Below are 20,868 nucleotides of genomic sequence, written 5' to 3'. Positions count from 1 at the left end.
TGCCTCCTTCTCTTTCCATGAACTGATCACTCCACTGAACATCTCCTATGGACACCAAAACTGCTCTGTGGCCTGCTGGCTGTCATCTGTGGGACTCTCAGAGGTCTGGTGGTCACACAGGCTAGAGAACTGAACTGGCTGATTCTGGTTCCAGTTCTTCTCCTACAGCTGAGAAATGTCCTCCACAGACACCTTGAAGGGGATCAGAGCAGGCCTTGGCACCACCCAGCCAAGCATCTCAAACCCAACCAGTACCTTCAGTACAAGCTGACAGGCCCACAATACAGGCACAGGGAGCATTGGGGATGCAAAAAGGATCACCCAGCAAGCCTGCAGCAGCTCAGGGATGCAGGCCAGGGGTTTCCCAACCACAGACCAGCTTCTAACCACCACTGAATATTTAGTGCTGCCCCTCAGCATGGCACCTGAGTGCTGTGAGGAAGAAGGCACGCCTGCGCCTGGAAAAGCACCTTGCTGCTCATTAATGGCATGCAGCTGAATTTTAATGTACTTTGCTGCAAACCCTTGCCACAGACAGCCCAGGGCTGTGCTACTAATTAACCTACAGAAGGAGCAAAATTGCAATTCAAAACAGGAGCTGTAATTGAATCATCACAACTGTTTTGCCTTTGTTCCAGGGTGGCAAACACTGGACTGCCATGACAAGGTCATTAAAATCGTGTGGAGAACCACTGAATTTGGCTGTTCTGTCAGTCACTGCTTTTCCTGTTCACCACAGCAGCCCACTGCTTGAAAGCAAGACCAAAGCCTAAGAGGAGATGAGCATCTCAGGCTCTGCAGGTTTTCCAGGCTGCTGGGTGGCTGGCAGTGTGCATGAAAGTGCCCAAGACCTGCATAGGAAAGCTGAAGGCCTCTCCTACCAGTAGTCTGAGACAGATGAATATTTGGTGATATGAGGTCCCTGCAAGGTCAGGATGGATGGGGCTCTAAGCAATCTGATCTAGATAAAGAATCCCTGCTCAATGCTGGGGGTTGGATTAGTTGGCACTTAAAGTTCCCTTCCAACTTGAACCATTCTGTGATTCTGCAATTCTTTATGCTACAACTATTGAACCTGTACTGAATGTGTTCCCAGCAGGGAGCCTTTGTCCTTGCTGCAAGGGACAGCCCTGACACTCCTGCCCATCACTGGAAATGAATTAATCCAGATTCATTTCAGCAAGTGATTCCCCCAAGCGGGTGAACAGTCCCGTGAGTCCCTGCTGCCACCCCATTCCCATCGCAGCTCCAGCCCGTCTCGTGCTGACACAACTGGGTCAGCTCATCTCCGCCGGCTGCGAGGGGCAGGGACCAGCACGGCACACTGCAGGCAAAGAGCTGGCTGGCAGGAGGCATTTTTGTGGCCCCTGCCCTTCATGTTGGAGGAGGGCTGTGCACTGAGGCCCCCTCCCCACACTGGTTCAGGAAAGGCAGGCAGGGGAGTGTCGCTTCCCTTCATCCCTGTGCACAGGGAGGTGACTGGCTTCTGGGGCTGGGCTCAGAGAGGCCACAGGAAGGAAGCTGAGGGGTCATGCTGTATGTGCTCAGTGTCATATTGCTGGGCGTGTGGTTTTCTCCCCCTCCACTGCTAAACACCAACCAAAACCCCAGCTGGGAAGACAAGGACAGGAGTTACTGCTGTTGATCTGGGAAGACCCCAATGGCCTGGGCAGCAACTGAATCTGAAGCTCTTTTGGCTGTTCGGTGACACCCATCTATCAAACCCAGCAAGGGGTCAGTCTCTTTCTTCTCCTCTTCCTGCCTGACTGCTGTGCCTCTCTGGTGGGCAGGGCCTGGCTCCTGGGGGATCGATATGGATCATGAACCAGGAATGCGGTCTCACAGCTGCAGCCAGCAGCGCTGCATGGAGGAGGAGCTGCGACGTCATCCCATGGCGTTGTCCTTGGCTGGCCACAGCAAAGTGCTGTAGGTACCAGAGCAGAACCCTCAGGCACTACCTGGGCCTGGCTGGCTCGTGCTGCCAGCACGCAGGGGTTGGAGTGCAGATGGACGTGAGCAGGGAAGCTGCAGGGTCGGCATGAGCCCCTCCATGCTCTGAAGCCTGTGCTGGAGCTGCAGCTCTCTCTGGGCTCAGCCAGCTCTGACAGCAAGGCACCACCAAACACGGTGCAAAGTGCACGAGCGAGGCACAAACACCCGTCCTGTGCTTGTCTAAATAACCTTTGCTACCTGAATCAATACCTTCCTGTAAATTATCAACCTGCCTGGAAACAAGGCAGCTGTGATCCACAGCAGAGCAAAGTAAATCCATTGGGAGCAAGGCTGTCTCTGCTAACAAGGGCAGCTGCAAGCTGCTCTGGGGAGGGTCTCTGGTGCTGCCTGTCCCCTGTCAGTCACCATCAGTCACCCGCTGCAGGAGTGGGGGCTGGCTGCTCCCCCATGGGGCTGCCCTACAAAGGTGGCCCAATTAAGAGGCCACTACACATTTCCATTTATAAAGCACATCAGAGAGATGAACAGCAAAGGGGATAGCTGCCTCTGCTCCTTACTCCAGCCCCTCCTGTCAAATCCAGGACAGGCCCTCAGGACCTGATACTGCCAGGCTGTAAAAACCCAGATTCTACTCCTAAGGAAATGCAAATCACTGGATGGGGGCTGGGGGTACAAGGGGTGGAAAATGAGAGGCAAGGGAGGACAGAGCCATGGGGCAGTACATGTCCCCTCTGTCTCAGGAATTCTAGGCCTAGGCTGTGGTTGTATGATAACTGGCACTGGCAGCAGAAAGATGCCACAGCCCCACTGCTCCACTGGTTGCTGTGTTCTGGGCGAGCATGTATGCCTGCATGGACCATCTCTGTAAGTGCATCAAGCAAACATCTCCAGGAATGGGCTGTAGCTTTCCTTGTCAGGCAGACATTTACAATCACACAGCAGGACACGTGGGGAGCAGAGGTTTCTAACTGCACTAGGGATTAAAGGCAGCGCCCCACTCTTGCCTGCCTGGGTTGAAGGGTTAACAACAGCTCATTACAATTTTTATAGAGATGTGTAAATGATTGCCCACAGAAGGGTGAGCACAGTTGACATTATTAAAGGAGAAGAGGCAGCTGCAGAAGGGACAACAGGCTCCTGTGAAATGACCTGAGGCCGGCAGCAGCTGTGTCTATGTGACCTGCCCGCCAGGCAGGATGGCTGCTCTGTGAGGGTACTGCACCCTTCACACTGAGGTGGCCTGTAAGCAGAAATGCAGTGGGCTGCTCCTCCATCAGTGCTCCTCACTTCTCCCTTTACCTTGAAGGCGGAAGTAATTCCCAGTGAGCAGATACTCAGTTGATCCCCTCACACTATATGCCTGACTAGTATAAACATATTCGTAAGGAGTGTCTAAAGTTATCCTGGCATTATGTTCCTCATTTGTTTAATGACAAAAACCGATTGCCAAGAGCTCAGCAGATTTTCTAGCCTGGGATATGACAGGCAGCAAAACTCAAAGCTGTTCAAGATTAAAGATGCTCTTAAAATTGCTGCTGTGCTTTGCTCGTCTTTTCCATGTGCTGATCCCTTCTTTAGCCTTCAAGGACGATCACGTGAGTGTCTTTGGAAAGGTCTGCCAGGCATGAAGAGCAAGCTGTCCTGCTTGGATGGGGTGGGACAGGAAACAGCACTGGCCAAGAACAGTCGATGTAGTGGGGTTTGGGCACACAAGAGATGACACAAATACTGCTCTGCCACACCTGTGTGTGGTGTAAATCATTCACCTCCTTGGACTTCAGGGATCTCAGAGGAACAGCTGCCCCTCTCCAGCACTCCTACTGAATTGGTCTGCTTTTTCAAGGGCATGTGACCAGAAACAGATCAGGGGAGATTTGATGGAGAAGGTGTGTTGTGGAAGGGTACAAGACCAAACTGAAAATACCTATTTGATAGTTTGACAGTTATAAAGTATCTGTTTAAAACAGCAAAACCTATCTGTTGGAATGCAGAAGTTTTTGAGTTTTTCCTGCAGAGTTAAAGAACAGCTTATAATAAAATCTACATTTTACAAGCTGTCCACTAAGCTGGTTATGTTTTCCCAGAGCGTAGCAAAGCACTTGTAGTGGAAATGCTGCTTCTGATCTCATTATCACTCCCTGCAGTGCATGTTATTAACTTTCTGTTTTATTTACAGCATTGCCATTTACTTTTATGATACTTCCATTAACTTCATTGGAGTGAACATTGCTTGACGCACACAACCAACGCCCAGTGCTGCCATAATCAACACACCTTGCCAGCTGTTCTGGGTTTACACAAATCCTTATGCAGGAGGAAGGACTGAAACATGTCATTTGAAGAACAGAGCAAAACCCTCCCAAACTGAAAAAACACCCAGGACAAAGGTAACTGTGTTTCCTCACAGGGACGCTGCATTAGACCAGTTCATGCTCTGTGCCACAAGCAGAAGAGATGATAAAGCCAGACATTGGCTGGACTTAGAGAACTCACAAGGTTGTTAGCAGAAAGTGATAGGTGTTTGCAGACTTACCTGTCTCCCTGTGATGTTTACAGCACTTACTGGCTTTATGTATCCTTAGAATAAATCTTTAAGAAATCCCATGGGAGTTTGAACTCTGTAGCCAGCAATGGGCTTCCCACATGTAAAGGAAATAGTGGGAAAATTCTGGACTATTATTAGGTAAAGTCCCTCTTACCCGTCTTTCCCTCGGTTATGGATTGCCAGCTCCTCCACAATCCCCTCCTCCTCTTTGAAGTTCTCCCAGTCCAGTTTAGATTTCTCCAGTGTGCTCATCTTCTGCTTTTTGGCACCGATCTTCCCCAGGAGGCTACTCATACCACTTGGCCTCTTTAGCCTGGCGGAGATTAAGGAGCAAATGTTGGTTAAATGCAGGGAGATGGCAATTAAAAACAGAGCTGAGAAACGTTACATGTGAGAGTGCTGGCCTCAGTGGTGGTGAGCCACTGCCACCAAACAGATGGCCACCAACTTCAGGCAGCCTGCAGGCGGCAAGGTCACGCTTCCTGCAGATCCTGCTCTGCCGTTCCCCTGGAAGCAGCAGAGTTCATTACACACATATCTCAAGTGCTTAGTTTTTGTGAAAGGGCTTTTTCATTTATCTTCTTAAGAGAACAGAGAGCTTTCAGGCCAAAAGAGATCATTAAATCATCTAGTTTGACCCCTTGTATATACCAGGCCAAGCCATTCCACTGATCACCTCTGTGCTAAGTCTGGTTCTTTGTCTTCAGTTAAAGTGTTGTTTTCTGGAAGGCATCCAGTCTCAGTGCGTCACCAGCGCTGACAACACATCTAGGAATTAACCATTTCATTGGTATTAAAGCTTGATTTTCTCTAGTTTTAGGTTCTGGTTGCTGCTTCTTATTCTAAATCCAAGAACACTTTGGTCTCCAGGCGAGTCTCGTTAGTGACGTACTTGTACACCACTAATGAACTTACATCTGAATTATTTTTATGCAAACAGATAAGAGTTCCTTATGCCTCTCATTGAAATGCATTTAGCCCCAGTCCATACATCACTTCTAAGGTTTTGTCCCCCTGCTTACGTTTCAATGCTCTTTGAAGATGGGAGCACAGAACTGCCCCTAACTCCCACCCTTCTCCTGATTTGTTTCTGTCCAAGCACCACCTAAATCCTGTTAGCTGCACACTCAGTCCCAGTGCACATGCACTGTGATCCTATACCATCTCCTGGGTCCCTGTTTGGCAGGAAGACCACTTTGGTCTTTCATCCCTTGTTCTGAGGAGTGAAATCCCACCCGCATGGTGGGGCCCCTGAATCTCCCCTTTATGCTGGGAAATGCACACACAGGGGCTTGGGTCAGCCAAGCTGCCCTCTAAGGAAGACAATTCTCAGGGATAGGAACCCGTAAAACAAACTTGTATTAACCCTTCTTAAACCCCTCAGGAATGGGGGGCAAACAACATCCCATTGAACTCGTGTTTACACACATTCCAGAGATAACTTCAGGTCTGCAGGGCCTTTGCCTCTGCAAGAAGCCAGAGAGGAAATTACTCTCGTTCCTAAGAGATGAAGGAATTTGGGAAGGGGGGCCCAAGGAAGGCAGCCAGGTGAGCATGGCAAATTGCTCTCTATCAGTGCTCTCTGAGACACTCCTGCCCAGGGGTAGCCGTTCTTGGGAACATTTCCAAAGTTGTCCTTATCGGATCATTAGCATGGTTTATGCTTCCGTAATTTGCAAGCCTCTGAAGGAAAATAATTCTGCAGTTTATATGGAATTAAATCAAAGAAAATGACAACTCTGTAAACCTCAGCCAGAAGACTCTCAATGAAAGAATGGCTGGCTAGAGTCACTTGGGGTTGCAGCTTCCTCACATAGATATATTTGGGATGAAGGACATCTTGGCAGGCTCCATAGCAATGGGACAAGGCTGCCTGCCCCTCCTCAACACCAGCCAGAGGAGCAGAAATGTCCTACGACCTGGCCCTCTTATTTCCTTCAGCCCCTGCCCATGGCTGGAGCACAGGCCAACAGCCAGCACTCTGTGGGGACACAGAACAAGCTGGATGCTCCTTAATTTGCCCTTATCCCTGAATGCCTCATCAAGATGTCTACAGCCCTTCACACCATGATCACACAATAAAACCTTGATCCTTGCTCAGCTTCCAATTCTCCCTCATTTTTCAAGGCATGATGGCTCCAGGTATCCTTATCTGCAGGTAGCAGGAAAGTGGTCTAAGGGGACAAAATGGGCAAACGTGTTCTCAGCACAAGATAAAATTGGAGAGACTTGGTTCCCACATCTAGGGAAGTGCTATGGCTGATAGAGCTGGCAAAGCTCCTCTGCCCCAAGCCTGGCAGGCAGAAGGTGTTTAAATTAACACAAGGTATTTAATAACACATTTCTCTGAATACACTTAACTTTCTAGACACACTTGGGCTTAAGATTTTCCTACCTTTGAAGTGGGAAAAGCAGGGATGTAGAAATTGAGGGTGTTGTCCTTTTGTCCCTAGATTTCTCCTAAATATTTTTTTGGGGCAAAAAACCTCAATGACCCAAGAGCCATCTCACCTATCCAAGGACACCCACAGCTCATCTGCATCCACTGACCTTTCTGTGGGTGGAAGTCCACAGTCACTGTCAGTTGAAATACAGACAGGTCTGACTGGAAAGGACACAGCCACACCTGGAAAAACCCAACTGAAAGTTCTGGGATCTTTCCTGGGTGTTAGAGAAATCTGCCCTGCAGAGTGACAAGCAGGCTCAGAGGCAGGCTCACACATGCTGAGACTGATCCTTTTTGGCTGAACCTTGGGCTGTTGGCTGCTGGTGGGGAAGAGCTGAGTTGGGACAGGGGCAATCGGCCAACCTGGGCTGCTGAGCAGGTCTCTGCATGAAACACAGACTGAGACCTGCTGACAGGCCACTGCTGTCCCCAAACCACAGTGGAGGATAGATGGGGGGGAAGGGAACCAAAGGCAAGATGGTTCATGGCCAGAGGTGGAATAAAGAGGTCGTGCTGGCTTCAGGGAGTTGGAAATTAGATGAGGGCTGCTTAGGATGTATCTTTTGTTCCATGGCAATTCCTGGCACAAATCAACAACATCTGGATGCACACATCCATCTGTAATGGTGCTCAAGGCCTCTCTATGTCCTCTTGGTCATGGATCTCAGGAATATTGCTTAAAATATATAATTCACCCCTTGTTTGAAGCTACGGAGTCTGGGCTATGATATGGACCTCCATCAAGGGCATCCATATAATCACAAGAATACTCACAAGTCAAGAGTTCCTTCAATACAAGGAAATCTGACAAAAAAGGGCAGGCTATGTTGCACCCTTGTGTTGATGACTAGTCCAGAAATATTATTAATATCCAATGTCAGCCCCACACTGGAAACTGGCTCTGGGCTGCATAACCTGGTTCTGCTCCTGTCCAGACAATTCTGTGCTGCTGCAGCAGGACCAAGCCTGGGCCAGGCAATGGGGCCAGGCACAGGCTGAAGGACATGTTTGAGTCTGCTGCTGAGTCTTCATTCCATGCTGAGCCTTTTATCACCCTGAATAAATCCAGCAAACCTGGGGGTGGGAATTCCTACGCTTGTGCCAAAATGAAGTAAATGAGAAACATTAAAGTCCAATTAAAAACTTGCTTGGCCTTAAATGCCTCATCTGTTTAAAAAGCAAGTAAAGGGGCCTGATTAATTGCATTCAGTGCCAACAAGAGGAATTATTACCCTTTTTGTACTCATTAAGGGTATCTGCTGTGGCATCTTTAATCACTAAGGCATTTAAAAGAGAGAAAGTAATTTGCTAAGACATAATGGATCCCAGGGATGAGGATCAGGACAATCGCCTATTTAGGACACAAAGATATGCTCTGAATTTTCTCAATTAAAAAGCACAGCCAAAGTCTGCCTCCGAACCAGTAAAAAAAAAAAAAAAGCTGGGGAGCTCTGCCTTGGTGGGGGAATTCCCCTGCACCATCTAACGTCATCAGGACAAGGACTATGCCTATGCATCATCTGGCATGGTCATACACAGGGACAAGCAGCAAGCCGTGGGCTCCCTTGCTGTCCCCCCATAGGTGGGACACTCTGCATCCCTGTCCTTAACACTGATACTTCCCCCCAGTCTTGGTGCAAGCCTGCAGCCTGACCAGGAGCTTGGAAAATTGCTGCTATAGCAGTGTTAGAGTGTCACTGCCACATGTAATCCCTGATGTCTTGTAATGTATGCCTGTTTAAAAGAGGCAGACTTCATCACAAGCTTTAGAAAACAATCTTCCAGCAATTGGGAACATGATTACAAAGGTCTCATAGTGCATCCCACCAGCCAAAGCAACGTAAGTTCCTCTCCCACCCATCCAGAGAGGGGTGCTCTGAAGGTCTCCTGACAGCAATCCCACAGGCACTGAGGTTTCAGTACTTCATCAGCCTTTCACTTATGTAAGTCTTCCCCAATGACTAAATTTCCTCGTTCAGCCTATGACTTGGTATCTTCTTCCTAATAGCCAAGAACAGATCACTCCCTCACTTTTTGCAGCAGCCTTTTATGTCTTTGAAAGCTTTTCACATTGCCCCCCCTCCAGCTTGTTCTTTCCTAGACTAAACAATCCCAGGTCTTTTCAAGCTTTTCTCATTCCTTATAGTCTCCAGCGCTCTGACCACTCTCACTGCTCTCCATGGACTTTCGGCTATTGGCCCTCTCCTCAAAATGCAGCATCCAAAACAGGAATAGCAGGAGTGAGGGATTTACCAGCACTGGGAGGAGGGAGAATGCTTCAGATGCCTTGAGAAGCACGAAGCTCCTTACACAGCCCCTGTGATGTGTGCCTTCTTCACAACCATGTGACAGCAGTGACTCATGTTGAACCTGTGATTCAGAGTTATCTGTCTGCTCCACTGCTGCCAAGCTACCTTCTTCCTTCATCCATGCAGAACATTCCTGCTAACCAGAGGCAGAGCTCTGTGCTGCTTGTTCTGCTTGCCCTCACGTTTCCCTTGACACAGAGGATCTTGGATGTCTTTGCAAATCAGCCTCTCCTATCCACAACAGCCATGCTGCAGCTGTTGAAGAGGAACGCTAGGGAAAGCACCTCCTATCTTTGTGAAATACCTATGGAGACTATTTAACAGCTGAACCAGCACCAGTTGGCCTAAGAATATCAAGGTAACTGGCCAGAAGCAGGCAGGGACAGCCTGAGTCAGACTGCAGGAGCTGACAGATCACATCTGACACCAATGAACAAACTGAGCCCAAAGGACACTTAAATGCTGGACAAGGAGCCAGCAGTGTCCCCAGCTTTAGCCTGACCTCCACCCTTGGGGATCACAAACCCTCTGCTGCTCTGTTTCTGCTGGCTCCACAGACCACAGACCCTGTGCAGCTTCTCCATCTGCCTTGTACCCTCCTTGCTTGGATAACAACTTCTATACCAGGAAGGCCCAACTTCTGTCATGTATCAATACTTTCAAGAAGAGCTCAATTTGTAAGAAAAAAAACACTGAACATGAAACAGGGTATTAATGATTCTTAGTTAACACTTCAGTGCTCCCTCACCCCTCTTCTTGTTATGCCACATTTTGGGGAAATAGTGTGAGCAAACACACAGAAGAGGATAGTCACTGATGCATGCAGATCACAAAGGAGTTGCTTGTTTTTCCCTCACTAATGAAAACAAGCCCCCTGAGCCCCAATCAAACAGTGGCAAATTACCTGTTCTGTCAGTGAGGGTCTTCTGACAAAGCAGCTGCTGCAAGACTTGAATCAAGAAGAGTATTTTTTTAGATTATGCTGATTCACCTAAGCATCCCACACACCTTGCAGCTACGGGGTAGAGGAAATAAGACAAAAGAGTGGGGCAACTTCTCTGGCCTGATTGCAGGGTTTTGAACCTCCCAGAGCAGAGAAAATTTAGTGCTGGACACTCCATCACATTCCAGCATCCATCCAAAACATCTGGTGACTCTCCATGAGGCACTGCAGAGCAATCTTTCCTTCTGCAGAAATAAATGTGGACTCACAGAGATGACATGATTTCATCAGTAGGAAATCTTGCAAGACCAGGAAAGCCCCCATGTCTTCTGCCCTAGCCCTTGGAAGCGGATTATCAGAGATCACCTTTACCAATTACCATTTCAAAAGGAAGGTTGCACCTATAACCTGTAAAAATCCACTTCCAAGCAAAGTTCAGAACTTGGATGGACAGTTTTTGTTGTTTGTTAGATGAGACTTCTGAAAGGGCAAGTGTATTTATGATGTCTGGCAGAAGGGAACAAGCAGGAGGTATCCATTCCCAGATCTCCAGCATGGCAGAACTTCTTCAAGCAGAACTCAATTCAAATACACAATACAACACAAACCACTTCTCTGCTGGTTCCCTGCAGTGCTGAGCAGCATGTCAGTCCCCACTACCAGCACAGGGTGCTGGCAAGCAGATGTCACTAAGTAAAGATGGTATCTCAGGCCCCAAAGCCCTTAAAGCACTATTGTGACTACCCAGCCCTGGCTCTCCCGCTGTCCCTCTCCTGCCCTCCCCTCCCTTCCCTTCCTAACTGGAACTTGTGATATTTACTTGCAGCACAGCAATGGCAGTTCTGTTCCTGTCACCCCAAGTGCTTTGATGGCAGAGATTCAGGTGAGAAACTTGCCCACTCAGCAAAGAGAGGATTTTGGACATTGTAGTATCTCTTCCTTCCACAATCTGCTGTAAAGCTGAATAGTTTCCTTAACAGCAGGAAATGGTTCTCATGCAAACTAACCACAGCTGGGCAGCTGATGCAGCCAGTAAATACTTTCATTTTAATAAAGTGGAAGATTCCTGCCCAGAGCACCATGGATCACCCGCCCTGCTGTCCTTCCTTCTGCGTGCAAGGGTGTGAGAGACACTGCACGAGAGGGATGCATGCAGAGAGCAGGCTGGTGCCCATGTGCCAGCTTCTGCTGTTCACTCCCAGACCATCTTCCTCAACAGAGGGGTGAAAATGCTGGCAGGGAACAAGAGTGGCACATGTCAGGAAGGCAAGCGCAGTGCTGTCAGCTCCTTAAGGTCAGGATGGTTTGGCTGGATGGTGCAGACAGCAGCAGAACGACAGTGTCTGGTATTGTCAGCTTGCAGAAACCTTCCCCAGAATGATATAACAGGTCTTGCTCTTCAGAACCTAAAACTGACCAGCTCTTCTCACCCCTCACAACCAGCCAAAGACAGAAAGTCTTCCAGGAAAAACCCAACTGCATTTCTACTTTCTCCTCCTGCCCCTACTTGGCATTGTTTCCCAAAAGAGCCTCTCGGGTGGATGCAGAGAGCAACCTGGCTTGCTCTCAGCTCTGCCTGTCACAACAGGTATTTAAAAAAGCAAACAAGAAAGCCTCCTTAACACCAAATAAACAAACATTGAAATCCCAGGAGGAAAAAAAAAAAAAAAAAAAAGCAAGCAAGGAGGAAATGAAGATAAAAGCAGGGTGGATGGTGCTGGAGGGTTGGCGATGATCCCATTAGGAGGGCACTGCCCAAGGCAGGCTGGCAGGGAGAGGACTGATGGATTCCCATCACCCAGCCAGGGTGGCACAGCTCAAGGAACTCACTGCCAACCCACTAGTGCCTGTCCACATGCTCCACTTGCTGAGCTGGTAGCATTTACACCCTAAAGCACACATGGACTGAGCCAAAGAACCTGCCTGAAGTGCTCTAGGAGTATTGGAGATTTTTGATGCAGGGTTGTATCCTTGGAGTGAGGGCTGTCGAACTTCCTGCACTCTGAAGAGCAACATGCATGAAACCACTGTGGAAAATCAGCCATGGCTGGGACAAAACCCATTTCATGGTGCTACAGGGTGCAGCAGAGCAGCTGCCTGTGATCCTGCCAGCAGACCAAGGCATACTGACTTTGCTGCATGGAGGGCTTTGCTGACAGGAGTCCTGGTGAAAATGCTCTGACTGCACACCTGCAAAAGGAGCATGGTCTGACTGTAGCAGGACCAGCCTCAAGTACTTAAAAGGAACAAGGAAATGGGAGTCTTAACAGGAGCTGATAATGTAAGTTAACTTTTCTCAGGCTTTTGTTCAGGCTTGCCAACCCAGGCTAACCCTAAGTTGCTTTGTCATCACTTCTTTTGCAATCTCAAGAGGTAAGCTGAGCCCCAGGTCTTTTCTGATTTCTAATGTCACCCCATACTCCCTGAGACCTCAGACAGTCTCATGGTGGAGACTCCTACCTGAGCAGTGATGTTCACAGCTTCTTTCTACTCATAGGAAGTCTTTGACACTGACTCCATTGAGTCAAGGAGATAATCCCTGAAGAGGATCACAACTAAAGCACGCTAATGTTCAAATAGTAACGTGACAGATAGACAGAAGAGAAGGTGTAACCTCTCCAGAAGGGAGAGTGATAGCTTTCCTTCCCACAGCCAGGTTCTATGTTGAAAAGCTTAAGATGGGGATAAAAGGCACCATCAGGCAAGGACAGTCAGACCACTCCATCCCAGCAGCCCAGCAATCGAAGCCTGGCTGAGATGATGCATTTTCCATCAATGTGGAGAGGCAAGGGCAGATGTGACAGAATAAAAGCCCACGTGATGTTGCCCTGGTGAGAGTTGCTGCAGGCAGTAGCACAGCTTGCCATGGGCACAAGTTGATTCTGGATGTATTTGTGTCTAAATATAGCCAGTGGGGGAACAAAGATTTGTCACAGGGGAAAAAAACACGCCACTCCCAATTCCCAGCAACAGCAGCAAGCATTGCCTGACCAAGGGCAGTGCTCCAGTATTCCAGGTTTATCGCTGGATTTGTTATTAATCCAGCACAGTGAGTTTCGGTGTGACTTTAGAAGTTGTGCAATGCTGGCAGAGTGCACCTCACCTAGAGGAAGGAAATAAGTGTAATGGAACCAGCTTTTGAACAGCAAAACTGACACAGCAGCTGGTTAAGAGGCTTGCAGAGCACCATGCCATGGGCTGCCAGCAGAGATACCAGCCAGTAACTTCTTTTCCAGTGTACTCTCCAAGATACAGAAATCCTTCACCTTATCTTCACGTCATGGACTGTACTGGATAGACTTTTCCAAAGTGCAAAGCTGGAAAAAGAGATCTAAGAGCTTCCTTGCTCCAAAACTGGACAGCACCTTATTTTCCAGTCCACTCCCCAAACTGGGGGATAAGTCAGGTGTAAATACACATAATACTGCACACATGAATACAGTTATTCCCATAATAAAACCATTATTGGGTCTCCATGTACAGTAAGAGGCAAACTTGCTGAGCAGGGAAGAGCAGCAGCAGCAATATCACAGGTGCACAGCTCTGCCAGAGCTAGCCTTTCCTCAGCCAAGTCCCATTCTGTGGCATCTAAGTCTGCACCTACTTCTCTGGAGTGCCTGAGTCTCATTTTACAGGCTCTGAAGGATGTGCTCAGCAAAAAGTACATCAGTTCTTGGGGAGCTGACTGGCTCAGGCAGAGCCCCTGACCCGCAGGTTCTCTTATCAGCAGGAAGGGTTCATTAGGGATTGGACCAGGGTTTCCTGCTCAGGACCAAACCCTTTGTGAATGGACTGCTGCCATGGAGAACCCACTTCCTAACAGCCAGAGGAAGCAAAATATTTCCCTTGGGCCTTTGAGACAAAGTTGCTATGGGGTGGATATCAACAAAGTAAAGCTGCGCTTCTGGAGCTGGGCAGCCCTCAGCACAGGCTGTTACTGCAGGATAAGGGCATCCCAGCAGCATCCTCACCCCAGAGCCAGGGACAATTCAGAGCAGCATAAGGCCCCCTCTGTACCAGTGTAACTGCAGCTGCCCTCCGGGCTGTACTGGCAGAACTATTTTAGCAAAAACAAAATCTCACACCCTCCTAATCAGTATCACATTGTGCAGAGCCCAGGGCTCGCTCTGGCTCCCCTCCAGCCTGGAGCACAGACAGAGGCTGTTTCACAGCAGACTCTCCTAATGCACTTCCAGCAGGCCAGCCAATTATATTATAATATCTGTGCATGGAGTTCAACGGGAGCTTAATTGAAAGAGCTGTAGCATTCAAATAACTTCTGATACTATGAAGACATTAAGGACTCCAGGCCAGCACTCACCAGCCCTGTGTGATGCTCAGCTGATGGGTAAGGACCTGTAACTTGGGCTTGGTCTACAGCCAAAGCTACGCCCCTGTTACACACAGCACTGCAGCTGCAGCCAAATGCTGATGGAGCTGCCCCTTCCCAGCTGGAAGCTGCAGTCACTCCTCATGTGAGCTATCCTCCACCCAGGGCATTCACACAATACAAACCAGACCTGCTCTTGCCACTGGAGGACTGCATACATGCAACAGAACTCTCCAAACTGTTCCCACATGGACTAAACTGAATTTGCAAAGCACTGCTTGTATTAATTAATTTTATTGAAAAAGTCTCACGCATGTTCTCCATATATATTTTACATTCCTCTTAAGTTCTTCAAACATTTAAGGATAATAAATGTGCCAGTTTCAGATGGACTTTGCTACATCAGCACAGAACCAGTGCACCTACCCCACTCCAAGGTGGTGGGCTATATTTAATTTTGTATCTTAGGGCTGCCACTGAGAGCGGCAAGAAATGCCTCTTATAAAGCTCTAACAGTCCACACTGTGTGGGAGGCACACGGGTGGGGGAGGAAGGCGTCCTGATTCTACCATTCTCACTTCTGACCCAATGAAATCAGCAGAAATACACACATATTCAAGCTGCCTGCACTCCTACATGGCTGTGAGGTATCTCACACCCCAACAGCAGGTAAGAGCAAAAATTAAAAGTGAGAGGGCAGGATGTGTTTGGTACCCAGGTCCAACAGGCTGATGACTTGAAAGCTGTCAGAAGCTACTGCAGGTGGTGCCTGTAGCACACAGCACATTTGCTGGATTCCGACTTGGGTCACACACTGAAGCATTTCAGAGTAACACCCTGCATTACGCCCATATTTAGCCATGGAAATAAGTGTGACTTGATTTTCAAACACTTGCAGCTTTCACTGACTTCACTGGGTTCAGTTGAGCCATTTCAAATAAAAGAGTAACGACCACAACTCTGGGCTGGGATCAAGCACAGGCCATTTTTATCTTAAAAGGCATTTGTTTGAGAACATTAAGAGCTGCTAGAACCAACAGCACTGAAGTTATTTCACTATGCAACCTTAAATATGTTAACAGCTTTGTCTGCAAAATGACATGGATTAATTGGTGACCAATCCTTAAACGAAGAACAGTTAGAAAAAAACTGCTGGCAAAGAGAGAAGTTCTTCCTCTCTTCAGAGGCTCATCCTTCCTCCTTTGTCTAACAGCAGATCTTTTGTTCAAGACTTCAGCTGCAAGTAGCCCCGAGGTACGCAGGGAATGTCCTGGTTATGACAAGCTCTCCACACTGGTGTGCAGACTTAGTTTTAATCGGCGGAGAAACCCCTCCAAATCAGGCCTAAGAAGTCCTGCTAATGGAATTGTTCCAGTGCTAAAGGGATTTCAAAGTGAATGAGTGTGGATGGCGGAGCAGCTGGTGTGATTCCCAGGTCGCTCTTTACAGCACAGTGCACCATGCAAGGAGGATCCAACACCCCAGTCACCCTTGACAAAACAACTCCCAGTGTCCCCCCAGCACTGCAGAGTCCCTTGTCTGTCTCTGTGGCTCCTAGACAGCCTTAGTGTTTAGTCCTGGTTAGCTTCCCACTGTATCAGATCAAAGCAAAGCTTTGATCAAAATGAGGTGAGAATGGCAGGACAGAGGCAGGGAGGGACCCCCTCCTAGTTCAGCAATTAATCTGACAGCTTTAAGAATAGATCTTATTAAAACAAATACACTGCCTTCCACTGGCAAATGTTCATAAAGCTCAGCAGCCTAGGAGAGGGGAAAGCTCCCAGGAAATTAAGTGAGGGTGAAGGAGAATCAGGGCAGCATAGCACAAATGCATCACTACAACAAGCAACAAGCTAGAGGCCAGTGGAGCAGCTGCTTTGCAGTGCTGTGCAAGTTCACCAATACAATAAATATAATCTTCCAGTTATCTTCCACTGGAAAGCCTGGCCTGGCAGCATGTGGGACCATAAATGTTTGGGCACTGCTACAAGCAGTCATAAAACATAAATGAGGGCTTGATCACATTTAATTGCTTTTGGGAAGGGTAATATCACTGGGGGATCCATCACAATTACCTTCTCCTGTTCCAGCCTGGATGAAGAGCTGGCCCAACGATTCAAATCAAAGAAGGTATTCCAGGGGTAAGAGGAGAAATACCCTAAAAGTCTTAAAGATGTTTCCCATATAAAACATCATGTCCAGCCAGGAGAGAACAGACAATAGAAAATCAAGTGATGAAAGGATGCACTCTTCTTCTCAACAAGAACTTTTCTCTGTTGTTTCAACAACTTTCTAAGGCTGCAGAAAAGCTTACTAATGAACCAGAGGACAGTGCAGAGAGCCCAAAATGTACTTAAGAGGAAAAAATAAGAATATCTTCTGTTTTTCTTCCAGTGCTTGACTGAAGTGTTTTAAATATCTGAGGCTGGCAAGGCCACCTCCCAGTGCCTTTTGGCTTTGGCAGCACTCACTTAGAAGAACTGCCCTTCCTCTTCCCAGGGACCCACCTCCCTGGAAATAGATTTCAAGTCTCCAGAGGAAGAAAATGGAAACAGCTGACTTCTCCCAGCCACAAGCTCAGTTGTCATCTTCCAGCTGGAGGCAGGCAGAGGGGTAAGCACAAGGCTTCCCTCCCACCCACACAGAGCTGCAGGCTCCCAAAGAGATTTTTTCAGCTAACATCCACCTACCAAAATCTGCTCAGAAAGCCAAAGCTCTCCTTGAACATGGGGACTGCAACACGGCAAAGCTCCCACTACCTCCAGCAACCTCATGCACAGGGGCTGGCAGGGCCAGGGCTTTCATGATACATCATCTCTGGAATTCACTGTTGAGTGTCCCACAGCCTCTGCTTGGTTCAATGCCAGAGCTGTTTCTCAAATCCTGCGTGACCTACCAGCTGTTGAGGGCAAACCAGCGAGGCACACATCCACCCAGACAGGAGACAAGATCAGTGGACTGCTGGTGAATGAATAGACTAATGCTTCACAGAACTCACTCCACACTCTTGGTAGGAGGGAACAGGTTCAGCTCCCTGGCTGTCCTAAAGGAGCCTGCACGATCCCAGGAAGCCTTTAGACCCCTTGTAGCAAGACTTTTGCCTCAGGAAGCAGAAAGCTATGCAGCAGCACTGAGCAAGGCAGGCATGTTGCCAGCTGAGGACTCAAACTCCTTCAGGGAACAGTTACGTGGTAAATGCATTAACCATGGGAACAGCTTCCCAAAGGATGTGGTGGATCCCAAACTGTAAAGTCTTTCCATTGTGAGTGGATGCCCCTTTCAGAAACGCAGGCTGTAGTTCAACCACAAGTACTCACAGGGAGCTCTCAGGAAAATGCCATGACCCTAGAGAAGGCAGGGGCTCAGACAGGGCACTCAGGCAGGCACTTTGAACCCTCAAGCACCTAACCTATGAGATTCCTGCCTTTTGCACTGTGCTATGGGAATTCAAGACTTTTCTTGGCTATGCTCCTTTTCCATGTCTCTGTCCAGCCCAGTTTTCGGCTGTTTCTGTGATGTGCTTCAGGACAGCTAAATTTCCTTTGACCCAACTTACTGAGCAATCTTCTGAACCTTGTCACCCTCTCTAGCTGGTTTTGTTTCCTTGTTTTTCAATTACAACCAGATCTCCTAGTGAAAGTTTCTCTGCTTCATAGCTTGAGATTCTGTTCCCTCAGCACCAGTTTCTTGGCAAAACTCCCAGATAAGGACTAGTGAAAGCCTTCACAGCATGCAGCACCCAGTGACCCACACTGCTAGAGTCAGGTCATTCACCATTCTGCCTACTCTCAGTTCCTGGAGAGCAGCCTTGGCAAGAGAGGGGAGACTGAATATCACTCACAGCATAATTCCTCATTTTCTTTAACTTCATCTGTGACAACTGCATCAAGGAACAAGGCTGTCACACTCTGCCTAGGAGCTGCCTCGGGATACCCCTATACTGGTACTACAGTGTGCTCACTGATGTTAAGCACCCAGTTATGTCTGTATTGTGAGTCCTCTCCTGTCAAACCAGATGCCTCAAGCTGCTCAAAACTTGAGGTGGTTTCCAGCAGAGAATCTGCTTGTGAACAATTCTGATGCACTCCAGAGGCTATTGTTAGCAAAGGGGGAGAAAATACATTTGAAGGGAAAGGAGAGGGAGATGCTTTGCCCTGCTCCTGACTTAATGCTGCTGAGCTCTTCAGCACCAGGACCAAGCTCTGCAAACAGCCAGGTACAAGGAGGTCATGCTGAACCTCCCAGGAGACCAGTAAAAAGCAGGAAACTTTCTGCATGAACAAAAAAAATCCCTTGTCTGGCTCAATCACAGTAGTATTTGGACAAAGCGTTCTTGCTCATATCTGGACTGTAATCTGGTGTTTCAACAGGGCTGTTCTCAGGTCTCCAGCTGAACATTTAGCTGATCCTTGGTGCATGCACCTTGGTGGTAAGTGTTTATATATAAAGTGCCTCCTTTTCTTATCTCTTGGCTGTTGACTTTCTAGTTCTCTTCAGGGTCTACAATAAGAGATTTGAGTTTATTTATACCCAATAAAAAGCCTCCTCCATGATATCTATACTACAGCACTTCTGTGACTCTTTTCCTTCCATTCACAAACCTAAACCACTTCCATGGGCAGAAAAGGTGAAGCAAGGTAAAGCCTTGCCAAGGCAAGAAGCTCTCCCATTGCTCTCATCCAATAAAGTGGCACAAATGGAAAAAGACGAGAAGGGATGGCTCACATCCCTGGGTCGTGGCAGAGAGCTGGAAAAGGCTCATCTCCAGGAGGACAGAGTGCCAGCACTTCTTTTTTTAATTTAGCCAGCAGCTGCAGAATTTAAGCTTTATTAAGAGCCTATTTTGCCCTTGCTGCTGCAAAGGAAACCAACTCCCTCCTCTTCCCTCCCAAATAAAAGACCAAAGTCTGCAGACAGACATCCTGTCATGTCACCTTAGAAAGAGGCGGCAACCTGACTCATCTTAGTGGAACATGCATAGAACAGTTTTACTTCAGGTTGCAACAAATGAAATACATTTCTCCTACTGCTGATCCTTGCTTTGAGGCTTTATTATGAGAAATCCATCAAACCTCCAATATTCTCTGATTACAAGTGCAAGAAAGGGAAGGCAGGAAAAACAGGCGGGCTGGATTTTGATGCTCTAGGCATCATTCATTTCACAGTCTCCCACTTTGTTTGCAGCACTGCTGCATGCAGGAGCCCTCTCTCTGTTCCTACAAACTCATGCTGTGTGATGCATCAAAAAGGCACCATTTAAACAGCCTTCCTATGACACATTTTAATACAGCACAAAGAAGAGATTGCTTTATTTGTCAGGTCAGAACAAGAGATAGAGAGCACTGAACTAGATCCTACTTACTAAATATTGTTCTCCTATGGCTATTCTAAGCCTACCTCAATTTATAGATTAATCTGCTGGCTCAATAATTTAGGCTATTTGATGATTAGCAGTTAAAAGTATACATTTCTGGGAAGGCTGAAAATGTGCTTGTGATTTACAGAATTACTGCAGGGTCTCTAGTGGATTATTTGTCAGAGGCAGGTGTTCAGCATTAGCCACATTCTCCCTTTTCTCCCTACATCCAGGTTTAGTATCAGCAATGAAATACCAACTGCTCCTGTAGCACTTACTGCAAAACAGAAAAGCAAGTGTGAGTCTTGTCCCCCTTCCCATTTCTAGCCTGCTGCCACGCAATATTAAGACTTTAGGATGATGTATATCAACCAACTGGGGAGTGAGGGGAAATGGGACCGGAAAGTATCCAAATAATCTGTGCCCTCCCCACACCCTGGGGAGAGAGCCCAAAGCCTGCCACGACAAGGAACATTCCTCCTCTGCATCCATGCTTGTGGAGGAGGATGGTGCCAGCTGAACAAAACAGATCTGAAGAGGGAAAGAGCCAATCTGCCTCTGTTTACAGCTAGCCCCTCCTTTTGCCCAGCCCTTTCCGACTCTGACCCCAAGGTCTACATCTTTCAGGCCTATGTTGGGATTTCCTCTGAAGCCTGTCAGCAGAGCTCTTTAAAATGGCAGCTGGAATCAGTGTGAAACAGCAGACTAAGCATCCTTCCTCAAACACTGAGTGCATGGGCTCCAAAACCTCCTGGAGCCTCCAGTGCCTGCAAAGCAGGCAGTGAGCATTGCTTCAGCTGGCTCTCAGCGTGGCCCTTTCATAACACAAAAGGAAGCTCGAGTCCCTCAGGGCCCAGATATTTTCCAAACTGGGTAAACACACGAAAACACACATTATTTGCATGCACAGCAACTGGGACAAAGGATCTGTGGCCAGGTAGGTGTCTAACTGGTGGTCCAGGCATGTGGTAACATGTGTGCAATTC

At 47.9% G+C, this 20,868-nt stretch overlaps 1 protein-coding gene across 1 annotated transcript in view; it reads right to left on the bottom strand.

Moving 5' to 3' along the window:
* The window catches only part of CFDP1 (craniofacial development protein 1), a 62,708-nt gene that overhangs the window by 847 nt on the left and 40,993 nt on the right, over nucleotides 1–20,868 (bottom strand). Inside the window, exon 6 of the mRNA XM_033069968.2 lies at nucleotides 4,653–4,811. Within this exon, the coding sequence (XP_032925859.1) occupies nucleotides 4,653–4,811 (159 nt within the window). The remainder of the gene's footprint in view (nucleotides 1–4,652; nucleotides 4,812–20,868) is intronic.

Source organism: Catharus ustulatus, chromosome 11 (genome assembly GCF_009819885.2).
Source record: "Catharus ustulatus isolate bCatUst1 chromosome 11, bCatUst1.pri.v2, whole genome shotgun sequence".
NCBI classification, from domain to species: domain Eukaryota; kingdom Metazoa; phylum Chordata; class Aves; order Passeriformes; family Turdidae; genus Catharus; species Catharus ustulatus.
Note: the sequence above shows the minus strand (reverse complement) of the source record. Positions and strands in the feature narration are given on the sequence as shown.